We start from the raw sequence: 22,691 nt of genomic DNA, 5'->3' as shown, positions 1-22,691 counted from the left end.
AAAATCCATAATAAAAATATTGATTTTTGTTCGTCAGTATCGTGACACAAAACAGTCAGGACAAGTCGAATCTTCAATGACATAATATTATATAATAATATGTATTTGCGTAACTCATCCTAAAAATCTTTTGGATTTTAATTTCGTCAACATCCAAAATTCAAACATCTCGGGCCGATGACCACTGAAAACAGATTCCGCATAGCGTAGCTTGTTGTAATATTATTTTATTTTTAAATACAAACTTATCTAAATACCAAAGGAAGGGTAACTTTATTGCTATTTATAAATACATTATGCAATATTCTTATCTATTATAAATTGGCAACTTATTATATAGTGTTAATTCTTATTTTGTTGTATATGGCCTATAGGTATTCATGATAATAATGGCTGGAAAAGAAATGATTACTAACGCCGAAAATTTATTAATATCGATCAAAGTAGTCGTGTTTGCTAGCGCATTATTCATTTTCAAGATACGATTAGCAGACAAGATAAAAATTAATATAATATACATATATTTTCCAATACAATAGATTTCATTAACAATGTTATCTTTAATAGATAAAATTACGAAATTTGAACCGCAGTCATAGATTACACGCGGGTTAACAGTATTCGGGTCTGATGCTTGAATCATTTTATATACAATACTTACAATATTAAGTAATATAAACGAAATACATACATATTATATAGCAATAAATAATTTATTTTTAAATAAATAATGCAAGGGTTTTAATGAATAGTAGACTTTAATAACGCACAGGGTTACCTAAAATAATTTAATATTTAATATTAATATAGGTACCCGTATAATAAAATTATGAATTTGTTTTTAAATATTTACTATGGTTATATTGCATCTTCATATGAAGCTTATGGTTTTCTTGTAGGCGTTTAAAATTATGGAGATAACATTACTCTGACTATTTCTTTATGGCCTGAGAAATTCTTGTTTGATGTTTCAAGGAAAAAAAGCTTGGTAGAAAGGACGGTTACTTCAATACGTTTGTAATTGAACCAATAAAATTAATATTATTATATAAATTAATTAAATTAATCCATATAAAAACAAAAATGTTAAGGTAACATTAGCCGCGTGTAATTTACGCCTTCGGTACAGATTTTGTACCGATTGTACCGATTTGTTTTTATCTATTAAAGATAACATTATTACACAAAATATTGGAAAATATAAGAATTTAAATTAATTTTTATCTTGTCTGCTAATCGTATCTTGAAATGCTCAGCTTGTTTTTCGGTATAAGTAATCATTTCTTCGTCAGCCATTATTACCATGACTGTAAGAAAAAATAACTTGTCGACATAAAATAAATAAGAATATTATATTATTTTTTTCTAAAAACAATATAATAATTACCTACCCCTTTGGCAGTTGGATAAGTATTTTAAAAATAAAACAATTTATTGAAAAACTAAAAAAAACGGCAACATTAAATTGAAAATTTGCGTTTGCGTAATCTTTTTTTTCAGTGGACATCAGCCTGTGACGTTTGAATTTTGGCTAGTGATCGAAAAGCGCGCGGGTGTTGTGCGCGTCCTTTTGACATCTCAACAGTGACCGGTCGGACGCGGCAAAAGACGTTACATAATTTGAGAAAAGTTCAACGATCTACTATTATATTTTAGTGAATAGTGAATATATATTATAAAATAATTTGACACTTGGTAAGTGATTATTTTAATATGAACGATAACAATAACGCTTCTAAATTTGATGATGTAAGATAGTAACGAAACTTTTTTCTACACATCTTTGATAATGTTAAACAATGAAATTGGGAAGTTATAAGTTATCAATCTTTTATTTTAAAATGCTCCAATAAATTAATCAGTTTAAGTATATTTTAAGACGACGTGTCAACGGTTAATCATACAGTTCCATCCACATCAAAGTGAGGGTATTTTAAAAAAGTTTACGTGGCTCCCAACAACATTACTTTTCAATATTGTCTTCCTCAATTGAAGTACATTATATTTGCTTTTAAAATAAAATCTTAGAAGTACATATTACTATATAAGTATAGTTAAGCTTAGCTTTACTTAACTAAGCAAATATATTTTACGCACAGGTTTTAAATACTGGTATAATACATAATTACTAAAAACAAGTTTACCTCGGTACATAGTATTTTAATGTTAATAATTTACATTAAGAAAATAACAACTATTGTAAGTGGGTAATGCTGTATTTGAGTTTCTATCGCAAAGTTCCAAGTTATAGTTGGACTATGTACATGAATAACTAATTAAATATTTAAGTAACTATTATCTAATCGTAACAATTAAAAGATAAAGATTTGTGCGTATAATTAAAGTCATGAAAGATAATTCTTGTCCTTTGTGACCTTTTTGTCACAAAAATTGTTTAAAATGTGATAAACGCTTATTATTTTTATGTAACTTGACCTAAACGTTGTTAAAATATCACATTCGTGTGGATACGCTACAGCTACAGAGTAAATATATAGTTAAGTAAATACACACGCGTGCCGTCCCTCTTTATTAATAAATACAACAAGACGGTAAGAGAAAAAACAGTACGTACTTAACTGATAGTACTATTTCTACTTAAGTTATTATACAGAAGAGGGTGTAAATACTTCATTCGCTGGTTTGGCTCATTTTATTGTCCTCTACTATTGTTAAATGTTAATTAAAACACAACGTTATGTGTTGTATGGCTATTATAAAAAAAAATGTTAGAAATAAAAGTTTAAAATTAAATATTTATATATTATTAAATAACATTGTTACAAAACTATATCTGTTCAGCGGTTTCACTCGCTTTATTCATTCGAAAGCCTCCCTAAGATTTTTATAGAAATCATTTTTTAAGTATCTTTATTTGGTTCAAAGTTCAATACTTGTTATGAATAATATATTCGTTAAGATAAGAATTAAAATTGTTTATAAAACTCACTTTCCTTGGATCTTCAAGAAATCAGTTAATTTTAAGCGCTGGTCATATGCATAAAGGCAAAATGTCAGCCTTAGGTAATGAGATAATAATAAAATACTTTCCTTAGTAGGCGAATGAATGTGGGAATAACTTTGCAGTCATAAGCAAATTAGTTTAGTCATACCCGATTTTATTCTACCATACCTTACTATTTTTACACTTTGGTACTTGGACTCGGGCTAATGTACGAACGCTGAAATGTAAGCGAACTAAAATTTATTACGTAATTTTTTTATCATTTATAGTTTGCTTAAATGTTGTCGTTGCGTGTGTGTCTGTGTGCTATGATACTTAACAGTGCTCGAATATTATTCGAAATTCAAAAATTCTCTCGCTCTTCTGTCAATTAATACAGTTTCAACAAGGGTAACCAACGCAATTTGTTTAAAAAAATATTAATTTATTATATTTTTACTTTTAATTCCGTTCTGAAGTTTATTAATGTATTTCCAGAAGAACTCCATTGTAAAAGATATTAAAGTGTATTTAGCTAACAAGTCTCAAATTAAACATAAGCGGAAGAAATAAGAAATATGTGAAATTATATGATTAAATAAATACGAATAAAAACATCACGAATTAAATTTTGATTATTAATGCTAGGACTATGTATTTTGTTTTATACGATGGTGAGCGCTAGTTTAAAATTCCAGTTGGAAGTATGCATATTAATTATAACATTATAATATAGGCCCTTCATATACGCGAAAGAGATTTCTATAGCAAACAGTACAATATCAGATAGTCGCTTATCAGTACTGATAAGGACTGGACATACGGTTATTAACATATTTAGGGTCTGTTTCACAATGTCCGGATAAGTTCCAAATAAGCTATTTATTACTGATTGGTAGGATAAGAACTATTGTTGCGTTTCACGACTGTCAGGTAGCGCGTAATTTTTTCGGAACTTTTATCTTCCGAGTAATTTAAGCTTTAATTTTCCCACACTTTAAAGTAATATAACATTCTTCTTTCGATATAGTCCTAAAATCTCGACAACACTTGTATTGAAGTGTCATATAAATTTAAGAACCCTTAAATAAGTGTTAGCGTCGCCCCGTCACCCTACTTCCTCCAATTTTTTGTTACTTATAAGCTCATATTTTAAGCCATTAAGGGCAGTTGACACCTAGCTTCAAACAAAGTGTTTCATTTAATATATGCTTGAACATAATCCCGACAATACAACGACAAACATAATTTAATTTAATATTTTTCTTTCTTATGTGTCCTCTTAAAGTCGAAAAGAGAAAGTTACAATTCTGTACTTAGTAGTTATCGTCCGTGGTTAGATTTTTTTTTCATTGATAAAGTTCTATAAAAAACATAAATTGTTACATCTTGATAAGAAAACGCCTCAGGCTTCGCATTATTTATTTACGCGAAAAAAGTCATAAGCAAAAGCGAGAACCAATCATAAAATGATATATAGCAATATTATACTTAATACTATATATATCAAGAAACAGTAGCTCATATCTTAATCCTGAATATAAAATTCGATACGCTATCAGCAAGAGATTTATATGTCAAATTTGAGATCTCGTGTTTTTCTCAATACATCGTCAGCAAAATAATAAGTAATACAATATTAACCGAATATAAACAACTCTTCAAAAATATATTTATGGGTCATATTTGCACAAATATTTCGAGTTGACATAATTTTTTTTACGAATTTCTAAATGAAATACGACACTGCAATAATGGTGTCAAACAAAAGTTGAAATAGAATTACAACAGATTAGAGTACTTTCTTATTTGTGTCTATGGTTTAAGTAGGTTTATATATACCTAAACAAAGTGGTAATCGCAACGACATACACCTGTTAATAGCCTCTTTTATAAGACTTCAAACATTTAAAATAGTTTACGTAACGATACGATTACTTTAGCGATGATTATCTCGTACCATGGGTCCGACAAAAAATCAGTAATCAAATCTTGAAATTTCGAATTTTACCTTGACAAAACAAAACTTGACACGTGTATTTTTTTAATTTTAATAAATTTTATTATTATTGCTAGTTCGATTTGAATCTCCCTTAGAGATATTGTGATAATATTACATCAAAGTTCGTTATCCTCTGGCCGGGGGGCAATTATTTATTTATACCCTCGCGTTGGTCTACCTATATACAATTTATTGCTAACCATATACAGTAGCTACTTATCAAATCCATACTTTACGATACGCTATCAGTTGAAGGATTTTCATATCATTAAAAGAAAACCGAATTATCAATGGTTTATATTTTTCGGTAATAAATAACTGGATTACTACTTAAGTCTAAATATATAGTATTTAATATAATAAGCGAATATACTTATATGTCACTGCAATAAAATTTAGAAACGATGTCAAGAAACAGTAGTTGACTCTTGAAACAGATTTCGTGTAGTAAGCACATACATTTTTTAACATATGCTTATATTTCTTTAATTGGAATTTAATATTTTTTTTATTATGAAATACGTTGTTTAGACGTTTTTTTGTGATACGCATGATGTTTGTTGAATTTTTTCGGCAATATACAATACGTATCAGCGTATACAAATTTACCTTTTTTCTACTGTCATAAGCATATTATATTTTGCTTGATAACATATTAATTGTATTATTTTATTTTTGTATATTGTCGATATTCAACCTTGCTTTAACGTGATGGACATGTATAGATAAATGCCACTTTGTTAGCCATTAAGTGTTCCTATCAATATTGGATATGATAGATGTGGCGCAGTTATCAATACTCCGAATACCGAACAACAAAAAGCACTTTTTCCGATGATAATATTTTTTTCAACTACGTGTGTGAAATTGTTTCTGGAATCAACCTCTATTATGGGCCTACCCACATTTCATAATATATCTGAGTATTAGCGGTTTCTTCATGATGTTTTGCTTTACCGGATGAGCAAGTGTTAATTGCGTTGTTGACAAACCCCAGAGTTTTTTTTTTTTTTTTTTTTTTTTTTTTATTGATATAGATTGCCAACGCTCGGCACACTGATACATTTGGTAAAAACAAACACAAAATACAATTTTGAATGTGATGAGCAATTAGAGGCAAACATGACATTCATTTAGAGCACATACAAAAATCAATCGTAACAAATTTTAAACAAAACAAACATTACAAAAAAGAAACAATTACAAAAAACTAAACCAAAATCGATTTTAAAGTGTGAGGGGAGCAACTCTGGATATCCAGACCTAACTTGTTTATCAGAATGCTTAATCTGGACACCGGAGAGCTTTGACCAAAACGCGTCCTACGGAAAGGAGGGACAAATGAAATAACGGGATGCCTAGGGGATCGAGAGGGTACATGAATCTTAAATTTAGAAAGAAGGTTCGGACAATCAATCATATTATTGAATATCTTTGCTGCAAACGATATATCAATAATTTTTCTGCGATTCTCCAATGACATCATATTAAAGTGTGCCAGCCTGGTTTCGTACGTTGGCAACTTTTTTTTCGAGATGCCACTGGAGAAAAGCAGATGCCACAGTAACCTCTTTTGTAATCTCTCGAGTCGTAGCATGTGCGTCGCATAATGCGGCCTCCAAACAACTGAACCATATTCTAGAATGCTCCGCACGAGGCTATTGTATAATAGTATTTTTGATTTGACGCTACGAAATCCTTTCGTATTTCTTATGACAAAACCAAGCATTCTAGAAGCTTTCTTAACTATAAAGTCTTGGTGTTCTGAGAACGTTAGCTTATTGTCATAAATTACCCCCAAGTCACGAATCACTCTTTCCTCTCGAAGTACTACGCTACCTATATGATAGTTGTGAATTAAAATATCCCTTTTTCTTGCAAAACGAATAAAGTGACACTTTCGGACATTTAGCTCCATACCATTAGAGACACACCATGAGGTCACTTCATTCAGATCAGATTGGAGCATCGAGCAATCATCGGAGCTACTGATAACACGGCAAAACTTGAGATCATCTGCGTACATGTACTCCTTAGAATGCTTAAAACAAGTTGTTAAATCATTTACAAATATATTAAATAGTATTGGCCCTAAATGAGAGCCCTGTGGTACACCGGAGGATATTTTATGTATTGTGGAGCTAAAGCCGTTAACAACAACGAAAAATTCGCGATTACTTAAATAAGATTCAATCCATTTAAGAAAACGCGGCGATACGCCATAGCTAGACAGCTTATTTAAAAGTATAGAGTGAGGAACTCGATCGAAAGCCTTGCTGAGGTCTGTATAAATCGTATCAACTTGGAGACCACGATCCAAAGCATCACTTAGAAATTGAGAACTATTTAACAGCTATTAACAACTAGGCTTTGTACAATGTATTAATAATAAATAAAATTGATATGTTTAAATATATGTATGCATTTCGAAGGACTGCACGTATTTATATATTTCTCTTTTATAATACTTATATTAAGATAAGATATATTGATGATATTAAGATAAGACAAGGTAAGTATGAAAATGAATAAGTGAATCAGATATATAATTGTTAGAGATCCTTCATTTGTTGCCAAAATATGGGTCCACTGAAAATGAATATTGCTGTCACCAGCAACATAGACCTGAGTTTGGCCCATTTTTGATTTGAAGTATTTGTGCTTGTATTGCTTTTATATATTTGTGTGTGTGTGTGTAAATAAACGTTTTTTTCTTTTAAAAGTCCATTTATGGACTAGGAACTGATGCGGTATAAGCTGACAAATCATAAAAAAGTTCTTCGCATCAGCTCTTATTACATAAAGGTCTAAATTTTTTTTACGTTTGTTCTCTGGCCTACCCAATTTATACAGAAATATATATATCTATATAAATTTCATAAAAATCTGTCAAGCGAGTTTCTTTCACATATATGAACATAGGAATACTGTATATGTATACATAGTTGTTATAAAAAATATTACACTAACATATCCAATCAAAATTGCAGGCATCACAAATTTATGAAAGATTCAGTATAAACTTATTTAATTAAAATGAAGAGTAGTTAAATAATTTGTGACCTTCATCACAGATTTAAATATTGAATATTCGCTAATTAAAATACGTATTTATAATTAAATCACAGGTCGGCCAGTGACTTATGCTTATTTCACTCCCACAGTTAACATTCCTCATATTACCTCAATAATACAATATACGATTTCTTCGCAACTTCAGAACTTAAACAATGATTTAAATATATTGCAAATTACCAGTAGTAATTGCTACGGTTAGATCGGTAGATTTTACTATAGAAAACGTATAATAATATAAAACACTTTATTTACATTACATGAAAATGGGCGGATGGTACTAAAAGCAGTTTCTTTTGGACGACAAAATCTATAATTCACTGTATACAATATAATATATGAAAAACCTGACATGAAAGAGTCGGGCGAGAAAGGTGACGGTTTAGCTTTTTTTTATAGAACAGGGGGCAAACGGGCAGGATGCTTACCTGATGTTAAGTGATACAACCGCCCATGAACACTCAATGCCAGAGGGCTCGCGAGTGCCTTGCCGACCTTTTAAGAATTGGTGCGCTTTTTTCTTGAAAGACCCTAAGTCGAAATGGTTCAGAAATAGTTTGGGGGCAGCTGGTTCCACAAAGTGGTGGAGCGCGGCAAAAACTGCCTTGAATGTATAGTTGCTTTTATATAAAATAAAATAAAAATACTTTACAATTGCATGATGATTAATAAGTCAAGGTGTAATATGACTGGGTTAAATTCTAGCGTATCGCATCTTAATAAGGATCAATGAAGACAACGAGGTAACATTTGAGTCATCCTGTTTTCAATCAATACTACAAATGAGGGTCGGTTTAAACGATCCCACACGCAATATTTACAAGGAATGTATTAAATTTTTTCGAGTTAGGGTGTTGTCCCGGGAGCTTAGTTTCGATAATATGTAGTATTCATTGTATCCGCGCATGGAACACAAGGCATATGGTCTTAATATATACATTAAGACCATATGCCTTGCTATAAACTTAAGTACATATATAAGACAAAATCGAGTTACTTAGAACTCAAGATTGGCTGGACCGGTGTTAGTTACATCGTGGTGGATTTTTCTTCGCTTGGAATAGTATCGAATAACAATAAATAAATAATTTAACGAGTGCAAACACCATGTGGTGCCATCTGTTGACAAAACTACGCATCATTTTACATCAAAAACGTGTCAGTTCAAGAAATTCAGATCTTGAGGGGAATGAGGAGATGCAAAACCAGGGTTTGATCTTGATCGAAGGCATGTGTTGCCTCAACAAAAAATGTTGTATATCAGAAAGTGCTTTAACATGCAGTATCGCAATATTGATGCTGGAGAGAAGAGGCCTATTGTGTGAAACTGCCCTTGTTCTTTCGCAATGGCAAGCAATTAAACATTTTGTACTTGTTATATTAATGTTAGTACCGTAATGAAAATTTATATTATTTTTAACACGATATTATTAGACTATTAGAACGAAGTCAGCTTGTTATGAATGAAAAGCTTTATCAGGAAGATGTAAATACTATAATTTTATGGCCCTATAACATGAGAAAGGAAAAATTAAAAATAAATTAGTTGTTAATTAATTCGTGGTCGTTTCGTTTTCGTTCGTTTAATAAGGTCAAGTCCCACATACCCCTGCAACTTTCTACGGCAGGCGATGCGCAAATGCATTTCCACCTCGAATAATTATTAAAAAAAAGATATAATGAAAACATAATATCTTACTTAGTAGCAACAACTTTTTCTTTTATACGGCTCTGGTTGCAAATTTGTAATTTTTTGGGGTATAACTATTTATTTCATATTTGTAGATTCGTGAAAAGATAGTTCGAACTATACTTCCAAACCTAAAACGAAGTTTCGTTGACGTTTAAATCTTGGCACTGGAAATCAAATGAGTACAAGTTAGCATCTGATTAACATAATTAGCAGTGTCCTTAACATCTCTCTAAGGATATTCTAGGTTATAAACAATTGTAATCTGTGGGGAAATGGACTGATTCTAGTCACGCAAATCAATAGCAATTAACTAGTGTATCACGTGGGTTTATCTGATCCAATTATTGATTTTTACGTCAAGGTTTTATCAATTCATATAATACCTATACACTTAAAAAGGGTTTTCTTTAGCCATCCGAATATATATTTGTAAACTGTAAAAGTTTAGTAATTTTCTATTCAATAATAATATTTTCATATATTTTATTATTATTATTAGTCTTTAATAAACATTAAAAAGCATTTTACTTTCAAGTGTATTGACATTTTAACAGATTCCAAAACACTCCTAGAGAAGTCAATATACGGCATCCTCAGAATATTATATTATGTTAATAGATTATAAATATATTCAATTTTTTTAAAGCTGATTAAAACTATTAGATTCATCCGTAGCATTGCGGTACAGTGTCAGTATCAATTAACCTTAGTATTAGATTTCCATCATTGTTAGTAGTGACAGCCGATGGTGATATTGTGTTCGCAATATCGTAAGTAAATAATAAATTTCGAAGCAGTGGATATCCTTTAGAAAGTTTATTGCTTGTTTATTATCTGTATTGACTTTGAGATCAGATAACTCGTAAGGTATTGGGTTAGAGGTAGCTTAAAAAAAATCCACCCTCATTTTTTAGTCTTAGGTGCTAAGTAGTGCTGAGTGAAAAATAGAAACAAGAGAATGTCTTCCTCTTAATAGAGACTGTATTCTTATCAGTAAATTAGGTTATATTTTTTTTTATATAGAACAGGGGGCAAACGGGCAGGAGGCTTACCTGATGTTAAGTGATACCGCTGCCCATGGACACTCTCAATGCCAGAGGGCATTAATGAATGCTTAAATTACTTATTGGTGTTAAGTTGACTAGTTGGGTTTTGTTCTATGATTTTTAGTGAAGACGCAATGTACCGAACAGAAAAAACGTATTCACTAAAATTGGTGTCATAAAATAGAAAATTTTCGATTTTAAACGACAAATATAGTTATTAAAGACACAGGTCATCCTCGAGAGGTTTATCTTCTCTCTCTATCATCTTTTTTTAATTCCAACATTCCGTATTATTATGGTTGTATTCTCATCGTATTTCCACAATCACCTCCACAGTTACAAAATGACTTTCCCTTAGATTAAGTTAATCCTTGGATAATAATCTTTATTTTATTATTATTATTTGTTTTAGAATGCGGTAAACTGACGCCATGGACAAGCCAACTATGCATATGCTCTCCGTCCAGGAGAAGGGCGGAGAGACGAGGAAGACCAATCAATATATCGCTGCTGTTGCTGGTAAGCTATTTTTCTCAAATTAGTTCCTACAGTAGAATAGATTTATTCTATAACAAAGCAAAATATTTTCTTATAAAAAAATAATATATATAATTTATTAAAAAAACACGTAAGCTTACCCAGGATTCCAGGTTTCATTTCCTGGCATTATTTGACGCATGGGATCTGGGCAACTGGCAACTCTATGCACTCATTATAAATAACAATTATATCATACAGACGTGAAACAATTAATGTATTGCATAACGAACATTATTAATCGGCCAATTGATTATCGATATGCGCATGCGATTAATATTCAATATTTAACAAACAAATCTGATCTGCCAATGTTAACAAATCAAAATTTGATGGACTGTTTTCTATTTAGATCAATACATTTCGACAATTTCGATCGAGGTTAATATTGATTCAGGATATTTATATAAAGACAGATTTAGTTAAATCGTTTGATTGAAGGTTCATTCGTGCCGCAATTATACTTCGGGCTTGGCCGAACGAAACATCTTAAATCCCATAAATTATGGAGTTCCCCAAGGCTGTGTACCTTTCCCAATATTGTTCAATTCCAATCAATTTAAAATTTGACCAAAAGCCAAGCTTTTCTCTCTAATTTAATTTTTATCGTTCGTCGTTAGCCCACGAATCCTATGTTTTATCTATAAGTTTTTTCATAGAACCGAACGTATGTGCGTATGAATTACGTGTACGTGTAATAATTACTAGTAGTATTCATAAATAATAGCGTCTTTCCTTCAAATCCCAAAACCCTAGACCAATGGATTTCTGTTTCCTTTGAATTGACTTCTCCGTACGGAAAATATCATGAGATGTTATTCAAACCATTGAGACGAGCCATTTCAGGCTTATCTTAAATATAAAATTCTCGTGTCGCGGTGTTTGTGTTTAAACTCCTCCGAAACGGCTTTCCCGATTCTCATGAAATTTTGTGTGCATATTGTGTAGGTCTGAGAATCGGACGACATCTATTTTTCATCCCCCTAAATGTTAAAGGGAATGCACCTCTAATATTTTTTTCAATTTTAGATTAAATTTTTTAAATGGTATAGCATTAAACAATACATACAACCCCTAATTTTCACTCCTCTACGATCATCCCTTATTTTTAATTATAAATGAAATAGCTAACAGCTAGTCTTCTATAAAGAAAAACTATCGATAAAACCTCTGCAGAAATCTGAGACATAATCCGGACGTCAGTCAATCGCGAAATAAGCGCGAATTACGTCACTCTGTTTAATTATCATAGTCATATTCAACTTATTTACACAAAGCCGCTAAATCCCACAAATTACTTTAAATTATAATAACGAACTGCACTAGTGCTACTTTTTTATATTAAAAATATCAATAATCCCAGTAAGCAAACCATTTATTTCGCAGCAAGAGCCAAGAAATAATTGACATACATACTACCTTAAACGTGTACTATCGAACGAATGTGACTATGATCCTGATAATAGTTTAGCACCACATCAAAGAACTACATCGAAATTGTTTTATTTTCATTATAATTATGAAGTAGGGCGAGTTGCATTCGAGTGTTTTAGCAGGTATTGCTCCCTCGGCTCTCTGAGTAGCAGAGGATGCCGGATGTGAGTCGAGTCCTACATGAGATATGTAGACATCGAAGTTTTAAAAGTATTTCCCACATCAGTTATCAGGAAACGGTTACTAAGTTAGCACCAATGCTAACACTACCTTGTTTATACTCAATTTTTGCTTTTGCTATTGAAGTTACAGGTGCGTGACCAAATTATTGTTAGAAAATTAACTAAAACTCATTATAATGCAGCAATTACAATTAAACTAATTCAACAAATGACTAATTTAATCCACAGTAATATAATACTTGCTTTAATTAAATTTAATAACTACAGCGCAATATTGCACAGATAACTTAAACGGCTTTTTATGCTTTCAGCCGCAATAGGGGCTGTAGCAGCCGGCACCATACTCGGCTGGACATCACCAGCGTTGCCACAACTGGAGCCTCCAAAAAACACCAGTGAATTTATTGAGAGAGATATATTTGCCCTAAATGACACGAACACAACCGACATTCTCATAAATTCATTGGGGCAGCAAGCTGACTTTCTTCTGGATACTAAAGACAGTAAGTTTTTTATTTGTGTTTATTTTTATGGTGTACGACTGAAAAAAAAATCAATAGCGCTACAACCTCTTTAGGTCTTGGCTCAGATTTTTGAATCTGTTTCACGATTATTTTTAAATCTAATAGGCAAGTAGGTGATCAGCCTCCAGTGCCTGACACGCGCCGTCGACTTTTTGGGTCTAAGACATGTCGGTTTCCTCACGATGTTTTCCTTCACCGTTCGAGCAAATGTTAAATGCGCACATAGAAAGAAACTCCATTGGTGCACAGCCGGGGTTCGAACCTACGACCTCAGGTATGAGAGTCGCACGCTGAAGCCACTAGGCCAACACTGCTTAGGACTGAAAAAGATAGATAATATTTTTTGTAATCTTAATTCTTAATTAAATACTTAATATTTATTCGTTTGTAATTATTTATTTTTATAACTGTTTTCTTCTATCTACAACTATCCATCTTAAAAGATAAATAAGTTTTTTTAAATAAATAATGAAATTGCCGATTTAAAATAAGTGTTGACATTCTTGCCAGTTCTCATACGTTCAATATTATTTGAGAATAAATAGTTAATGTAGGTTCTGAGATATTTATATTTGACGTGAGGTGTAGAAAAGTTATCTAAATGAATAAAGAGATTGACTTCGATTCAAAAGTATTATTTGCAGTGTAATGAGAATTCTAAGCATAGGAAATACCTTCTTTTATTGAAATGTTTACCGCAATTTTATGTTTCCTTCATTCAAGGTTGCCAGCTTACCACGTAAGTTCAATAGCGATTCCGATTTCATTGGGTATTCTTACCACGTAAAGAAGCCTCACGAATATTGAAATATAAATCTCAGCCAATTGTTAAGTCAATCACTGAAATAAATTCAAAATTAAAATATCATGTATTAATGTAGGTAACATAATGTACACTTATGAACGTCAAAAAAGAGATATACATTAAATTCTTCTAATTTTACATTTACTATCAGTTCTCAAATCAAGGGCGTAGAATGGAAGAGAAGAACTGGCAATAAACTCTTCGCCACTATTTTAATCGCCAAGTTTTTTCTTTTACACAACGTTTGTAAGGAGCTTTAACCATTACACCATCTTACATATGACATCTTGAATAAAAAAGAATAATAAAATAAATTAAAATAAGTTTTAGTGTAACAATGTAATGGGCTGTCAGCTGTACTGTATAATTAAATAATAAGACAATTCCTATAAATTCCTTATGATCATAAACCCTCATTTTAACCTTGATCTTAGCGTGGGCCTTTGATCTTGTAATATGATTACCATTAATTAGAAATACGAGATTAATCGATTGATCGGACTACATTTTAAAAATACATCAGCCAGGACATATCTTCAAGCTAATTAACGATGGCTAACAGAACGTTATTAATTGGTTCTGAAGTAATAAAGCATAGTTTACAGATATTTTATTCATTCATATTCTTCGCTTCAATTATGCGTCAGCAAGACATTTGAAAAATCACATCCAATTCCGTATTATTCGTTTGGACATCTGTCAGAAAAACTTTGTTGGGATTAGCATGCAATGTATAAGGCACATTGCAATTAAAAGAAATTACATTTTATACAATAACTAATGAGTTTCGTGAATCTAGACTTGGTTTTAATGAATTAAAATATTAACGATTGAAAAGTTGTCTGTAAGAAGTTTGTTAGAATAAAGTCCATGTTACAGTTATTTTATCGAATGTAAAATAAACAATGAAGTCGGTAACTATTTTTATCCAAAATTACCAGCTCGCTAAATTTAGAAAATTTGCCATCACTGTCAGAAATTGACGTAAATCATACGCACCTTCCGATCACGCGCATAAAATGTAAAAATAAACTATTTGTTTGTTCGAATTCTACGTAATCTGGCGCTTTGCCAAGGGTACCACGCTGGAGGTATGTCTGTGGGTGTGACCGGATATTTATACTTACATTTATTTACAGTACTGTCGCGTGATAATTCTCGAGACACATAATATTGGAGTCAGTAGGTCTCAGAGGAGGATTTATGTATATTGACAATGTTCCTTCCGACGCGAGCTTAAAAAAAATATTAAATATAGTCGTAGTACCGACAAAGAATATTGCCTATATTCTAGAATGTCGAATCTATAAATATTTATATTTCACTCATACATACATACAACTGTCTAAATTTATTCTAAAAATATTTTTATGCCTTTTGGCTACGATGCGGTATGCACTCTGACGTTTAACTGCAAAGTCGCTAGAAATTTAGCTTAGTACTACGCTCTCGTAAACATTAATTGGTTTCCTTGTGTTTTAGCCAAATTGTATTTACTATACATATTGCCCTTGTGTTTTTACATTGGTTATGTTAATATTCTAACTAAACTCTGAAACGATAGTACAAATCATAGACTTATTTTTTTTAATATCTTGTAATAAATATCTGCCCATTAGGTTTTCCCAAATATGTTGTAACCAGATAGAAGACTGCATAGCAAAAACCAAATCCGTTATCCGTTGTACAATACCGTTTTATCAGTTTTAAAAGGTCTACTATAAAAAATAAATAATAATAACCCTGTATTCTTTTACATCCTATTTACATAAATTAAATTAAATAGATATAAATACAATTTTAACTAAGATGCGGCCCCTGTCCGGGAGAAGGCCTCCTCCAACTATTTCCACCCTAATTTAATTTGTGCCATCGTCATCCAATTTCTTCCAGCTACCCTCTCGATCCCGTTGGCCCATTGCTCTATTGGTCTTCCTCTGTTCCTTGTTCCTTTTTGGACCAGTCCATTCGATTACTGCTTTAGACCATCTGTCATCTGTATAACTGTTTAATATTACTTGAAAATATTTATAACATCCGCTCCTCATTTTCAGGTTCTCTTGTCTCATCGGTGCTGGCAATTGGTGCTGCCATCAGCGCCTTACCCGTCGGCGTCTTCGCACAAAAGTTTGGACGTAGACCAACCATTCTCATATTGGCTGGACCATTTATTCTGAGTTGGTTGCTGACAATCTTCGCCAATGGAGCGGGGATGCTGATCGCTGCTAGATTCTTTGCTGGACTAGCTACTGGTAATTCCATACTATTGTCATAATCGTGTTATTTTAGTTGAATTTATCAAACTTTTCAATTGCGATTTTAACATTTTGTGTGTGATAAACATAACCCTATATTATTTTTTATCCTATTGTTTACACTGCTTTTAAAGTGATATTTATGAGGTCAGCGTAGGTTAAAATATTTCATAGGAAGGAAAGGAAGCAAATAATAATAATAGTAAAAATAATTTCTCGCTAAAAAAGGAATCTCAAAAATCTTAATTTACGATATTCCTAATTCGGCATATTCCTTTTAGGTGGTATTTGCGTAGCAGCGCCAATGTACATTGGTGAAATAGCTGAGACATCCATTCGTGGGTCATTGGGAGCTTTCTTTCAGCTGTTCTTGACTGTTGGTATCCTGTTTACGTTCGTGGTGGGTGGTTGGACTCACTGGAGGACTTTGTCCATTGTATCCGCTGTTATACCAATCCTGCTTATTGTTGTGTTTTGGTAAGTTATTGCCGTAACTTTTTTAACTCATTTCACAAAAGGATAGTTCTCAATTACTTGTAAGCTCTTTTGTGCTTTAACTACTCGACATACCGATTAGAAAATGTTTTTGAAATGGTACTTAGTACGAATGCATTTTCTATAGGATAGTAAAATTCGGTGTAGTGAATTTATAATGTAGGTACTTAATGACTTTAAAACCCGAACAAGAACATGGTTTTAATTGTATTCTTACATGTAAATATCAGGTGGATGCCAGAAACACCTCAATATTTACTTGGAAAGAATAGACGACACGATGCTGAGAAGGCGTTGAGATGGCTCCGCGGGCCTGATGCTGACCTTACTACTGAACTTGAGGATATGCAGAAAGAGGTGAGGTGGAGTTTCATGTAAACGTAATATATGTGTTTCAAACTATCAGATATATACAGATAAATCTATAAATTAAAATTTAATAAAGTTAATTAAAAGCACCTCTAACAGTGTTCAATAATACGACCTTGTCATTGAGAATCGAACGTTTAAATGGATTTTGACATTTTTTAGCAAAATATAATAATATTTCTAAAAAATTTTACAGGTTGACAACGCATCACGTCTCAAAGGTGGTATTCTTCACATGCTCACCAGCCGCGCGCCCCTTATGGCGTTCATCTGCTCCTTGGGCCTCATGTTCTTCCAGCAATTTAGTGGAATCAACGCTGTCATCTTCTACACGAACCAAATCTTCGCTTCCGCCGGGTCTGATATTCCAGCCGTCATCGCCACCATCATTGTCGGGGTGGTTCAAACCATTGCCACATACATTTCCTCCTTGCTTATCGAAAGAGCCGGTCGGAGAATTCTCCTTCTCCAAAGCTGTATCATCATGGGCCTCTGCCTTATTATCCTGGGAACGTATTTCAAACTGCAAGAGGACGGAAGTAATGTATCTTCTTTTGGTTGGATTCCGTTGGTCTGCTTGGTCCTCTTCATTATTTCCTTCTCTTTGGGCTTCGGTCCCATACCCTGGATGATGATGTCTGAACTCTTCCCCGTCGAATTCCGTGGTACTGCATCAGGGATTACTGTGATCACCAACTGGATGCTGGTCTTTATAGTAACCCTGTGTTTCCCCTTGATGAAAAATGCGATCGGTATTTACAGTTGTTTCTGGTTCTTCGCCGGTTTCATGATTGTGTGCGTGTTTTTCGTTTTCTTCTTGATCCCAGAGACAAAGGGCAAGACTGTTACCCAGATTCAGACCATTTTGGGCGGCAAGGCATAGTTTTTGGTTTTCGAAAGTATTTGGACGACATTTATGAGCTATGTTTTTGAGAGGGTCGTCAAAAGTTTTAGCGCAGTATTATTTAAAACATTATATTAAGGCGTTAATTAGATACAGAATCGAGACTTTACGCTCTAAGTGTGACTCTTTTGTACGTCAAAAATGTAATGAATTTGGCATATGGAAGTTGATGAATCCCGTTTCTGAATCTTAAAGTAGGACTAGACGCCCTAGATTGAACACGGAGCAAAATAAATAATACTCAAAATTCAGTGATTTCTTACATACCAATGGTGTTCACTTTTAACAAAACTATTTATAAGAAGATAATGCTGCCTAAGACGCACCCTGTAACAACAGAACGAATGAATTAAGACATTATTATGTGAATTTTATTATATGACGTATGATTGTGATATTGTTTTTAATTTATAAGTATGAACAGTTAGTGATAGTTAATGTAGTACTTACTGTGGACTTAGACGTGCCAAATATTTGTTGTTTTTTATTTTAACTGTTAACTCGGAACTACTAATTGTTATTTTATCGATGTTTTAAAATTTTATGAATTGTGAAATGGCTTTAGAATATTTGTATAAAGTTTATAATTATTGTAAAGATATTATGTTTTTGAGAAATATACTTTTTCCTATGATTTTGCTTTCATTCATTTTCCTTGTTGAACTACAAAATTGCAATCGTCAAGGTAAAGCTACGGTTTCCGTGGTTAAGATTTTGATGGGTATCTGTTCCATCTAACTTTACAGATATGATTTAAAGGTACATAAGTACCCAAAAGATCACGTAGCTCAGAGACTTTCTACATTCGTTAATTAACCTACGAACAGTTATTATTAAATAGTTAAATACCGGGTATAGATTCTGGGGTGGACTTTGAAATCATATACACGAATTTGATATATCGGGGGACCTTGATTGGAACACCTCCAAGAAATTTTCGCTGCAGGAGTTGCGTTGAAGTATTATTTTTTTTAATTTCGTGTAATGTATTGAAATATGTAAACAAACCGTCTACTTTCTACTTTTATATAGGTTATTAGAGATGTGAAAATCGATTTTTAATTTATCGATTGTTTTTTACCTTGAAATATTAACAAAAAAAAAATAATCGTTTTTTTTTATATTAGCCGAGTATTTACTAATGTTTAAATTTTAAAGTTCTAGAATAATGACTCCCAACTACTTTAACGCGCAGGAAATAGTTATTTAAAATAAATATTAATATACTAACCTAACCTAACAGAATAATAGATAATAATTGGTTTTTTGGGCAACTCCTGCAGCGGAAATCACTTGGAGGTGTTCCAATCCAGGTCCCCCAACACACCTACATAATCAGTCATCATCAAATTCGTGTATATGATTACTAAATCATTACCGTTTTCATAGTGCAGTGGTTGCAATAATTCTTAATCGGTCTCAGCCTGACAACAGACGACCAGCCATCTGTTTCTTCATGTTTACCTTCACTGTAGGAGTAATTTGAATGCACGATGAGGGTAGCACGCGTTAATCGCTATCCACTAGGTTTTTTCATTCATTCGTTCAACGGACTTCGAACTTTTCTGATCGGCACTACGACTACATAGTAAGGATAGCTGAATTATTCACGGTTTTGTATCACCACAGTAGTTCAATTATTAGACGTTTTGTTATATAGCACATCACCAGTGAATATCAGAAAGTCTGAATGAAACGCAAGACAATGACAAGCTAAAAATATATTCAACAAACGCTAAACATTATTTAGGTACACCCAACATAGACGACGTAATAGATGGGCAATCTTTTGCAATTGCTCTCTTCTCTACATCATCCAATCTTGTAGACAATTCCAGTATCTGTTTTTCTATTGATTTAACATCAGTACGAAAACCGTTTACCGTTGCATCTAGTTCGGCTAGATATTGTATCTTATTACAAAGCTCGTCGTACTTTTGCGTTATATAATCTCTTGCGTTTTTCGAGTCTGTTAGTTCACTATCTATTTTATGAATTATTTCGTACTTGAGCTCGTCAAATTTTGATTCCAGACTAGGTCCTAATAAATTTGTACCCTTACTGGCTATTTCTTCGGTTTCCAGTTTCGGGAGTTTTGTATGACATGCCATTTTGATGATTTAGGGATTTGGGTTGTTTATCACTCTGAATAATTTTAGATTTCCGTAACTAACGTGCATTGTTGAAATTTTCACACAGGCGCCAGTAATTCAAATGTCAAAATGGTATTTCTTTTTTCTGGATAGAACAAGAAGGTTCTCCACATAGTAAACCTTTTTTGCAAAGTGAGGCAAATCGTTAAGATACGTACTGTATTAGATCGGTCCTAATTTTGCGACATTTAATTGTCCCCGGTGTCATTTGATTATATCTAAATATAAAATAAGTTTTTATTAAGTTAAGATTTAGAGGTCACCTCCCTTTAAAGTCTTTACAAAAAGCGTTAAAGGACAGCTTAAATGATGATCTCACTAATGATTGACTAATCGAATTTAATTGGGGATGTGTTCGCGAAAGTGTAGACGGTGCGCTTGTGCCACCTCGCCTTGCCTCGCCGCTGTTTGTCGGTTTTTGCCTTTTTGGGGTGCTTGCTAAAGACGCGAAAGGCTTTCATACTTTATACACATCCTCATTAAATATAGACATCTGCAATCAGATTAAGTTTTCTCTACTGGTGGTGGCAGATGACGACGGAAAACCCGACAATAAAGCACTTTTCTGTTAAAGATATCGTTTTTATCACGTTTGCGAAATTTTTTAAGGCGTTTCTTTCGTGTTTACATATGGTTAAGCTTCTTCTTTCTTAGGTGTTCTCTAAATGTCGACATTTATGATTTTTTAGTCTGTAAAAACATCATTAAAGCCGACTTTTCCTATCTCAGAAAGGCGACCTCGGTCGTCATGTGGTGTTGATCACCTTCTATCAGCTCCGAAATGGAACATGGAACGGGCAAAGAATGTTCGTGAGCTACGAAAATATCAATTTTTGTGTTGACTTTGTGTGATAACATAAAATGATTGTCTTTAGATATTACTACAAAATGTTACTTAGAAGCGTATGCATTCTTGTGGAGCGAAGACTTGATAAAAATATGCTTTGGCTTGCTTGTCATCACCACATGATTATGGAATGAGGAAATTATGTTTTCAGGTGTAATGGATCAATTGCTTGCGCAATCAAGTGGACCTCTACAATAATTTAAAATATTTAAGCACAATTAGAAACTTATCTTTCTCATGTAGGTCTTTCAATTTGCTTCTTCAAGATTTCTGCTATGTCGAAGGAACTGAAGAAAGTCAATCGACATCGTAGCTAATTTAACAATTTTGACCACGCCTTCGCCAACTACTAACCGATGTAGATATCGAATATTTGGTGTAATTTGATAATTGAATTGAAACAGATAGTTTTGTGGTCTTAGTTTTCGCACTTAGATTCACATTTGTTTCGTAGTATGTTAAGTCCTGGCCAATTAACCCAGCCTAGCTCCTAGAAGTCCAGAAGTTTCCTGGGCACTCGCAGGTCGCAATCGAAAAAGAGATTTTTATTTAGTTAGTTGCCAGTTTGTGAATTGAAACAAATGCAAAAATGTGTCTGCTCTCACTCTTTAATGGTATAGAGTTACAAACAGCTGATAAATTCATCATTTACTCATAAATTATAATGTTACAGTTTTGTAATTTTCCTGCCGATAAACATAAGTGGAGAGCACTTCGGTGACGATTTATATGATAATCGTATAATTATATAGTGTGATAAATGGAGAAAAAAAATTGGAGAAATAGCCAAAGCCTGGCTGTAGCTATTTATTAATTTAGGCTATGCTTATGAATTGGAACATTTATCACTTTTTTCGAGTGCGTAACTTTAATGAAAATTGATATAATATTTTTAAATTAGTATAATTAATCTTAATAGTTTTTGTTTGTCTGCTATGGACTCCTAAACTACTTAACAGTTGTTGTGAGCAGTTTGATCTAACGTACAAGATAGCTTACATACATAGTAAATGTAAAATTTAAAAAAAAATTGACGTTCATAAGTGTACTTGTTTACCTATATGAATAAAGTAGTAGTTTGAGTTTGAGCATATATAATTATATTGTACGTGTGTATGTAACTGATGATGAACTCCTCTTAAACGGCATGACCGATTTGAACATTTCTTATTGTTTGCGTTTGGGTGGAGCTCTGGATGGTTTAGATTAACAAATCAGTCCGGCAGATGGTGCTGCAGCCGGTACTTTACATACTTTGTTTGATAGGATATCAAACGCTTAAAATAAAATGCAGGACAACATCCGACGGGTCCGCTAGTATATATAATATATATGCTTTGTTAAGTTGTAGTTGGAATAACCATAACCTCTTAAACATATCAAAATAAGAATCTAAAGATATAAATAAAATATATTGGTACAATAT

The 22,691-nt window shown here is 32.6% G+C and overlaps 2 protein-coding genes across 2 annotated transcripts; one reads left to right on the top strand and one right to left on the bottom strand.

Moving 5' to 3' along the window:
• The first annotated feature begins 1,504 nt into the window (after positions 1 to 1,504).
• Positions 1,505 to 18,835, top strand: LOC111002874 (facilitated trehalose transporter Tret1). The gene is made up of 7 exons (XM_045632966.1): positions 1,505 to 1,695; positions 11,173 to 11,279; positions 13,225 to 13,416; positions 16,297 to 16,494; positions 16,779 to 16,974; positions 17,223 to 17,349; positions 17,558 to 18,835. The coding sequence occupies exons 2-7, from the start codon at positions 11,192 to 11,194 to the stop codon at positions 18,242 to 18,244; spliced, it is 1,488 nt and encodes a 495-aa protein (XP_045488922.1). The 5' UTR covers positions 1,505 to 1,695; positions 11,173 to 11,191; the 3' UTR covers positions 18,245 to 18,835.
• A 1,166-nt stretch (positions 18,836 to 20,001) lies between these two features.
• Positions 20,002 to 20,523, bottom strand: LOC123690555. Its single transcript, XM_045634113.1, has one exon. The coding sequence runs from the start codon at positions 20,374 to 20,376 to the stop codon at positions 20,008 to 20,010; it is 369 nt and encodes a 122-aa protein (XP_045490069.1). The 5' UTR covers positions 20,377 to 20,523; the 3' UTR covers positions 20,002 to 20,007.
• Between the last annotated feature and the right edge of the window lie 2,168 nt (positions 20,524 to 22,691).

The sequence above is a fragment of the Pieris rapae genome, chromosome 2 (assembly GCF_905147795.1).
Source record: "Pieris rapae chromosome 2, ilPieRapa1.1, whole genome shotgun sequence".
Lineage (NCBI taxonomy): Eukaryota > Metazoa > Arthropoda > Insecta > Lepidoptera > Pieridae > Pieris > Pieris rapae.
This window is presented reverse-complemented; position numbering and strand designations above follow the sequence as displayed.

What these genes read in the sequence shown, in the direction of transcription:
- LOC111002874 (XM_045632966.1), top strand. Translation starts at nt 11,192, where the DNA reads ATGGACAAGCCAACTATGCATATGCTCTCCGTCCAGGAGAAGGGCGGA. An exon ending in ATATATCGCTGCTGTTGCTG is followed by an intron (nt 11,280 to 13,224) that starts GTAAGCTATTTT and finishes TTATGCTTTCAG; the next exon opens with CCGCAATAGGGGCTGTAGCA. An exon ending in CTGCTTATTGTTGTGTTTTG is followed by an intron (nt 16,975 to 17,222) that starts GTAAGTTATTGC and finishes TGTAAATATCAG; the next exon opens with GTGGATGCCAGAAACACCTC.
- LOC123690555 (XM_045634113.1), bottom strand. Translation starts at nt 20,376, where the DNA reads ATGGCATGTCATACAAAACTCCCGAAACTGGAAACCGAAGAAATAGCC.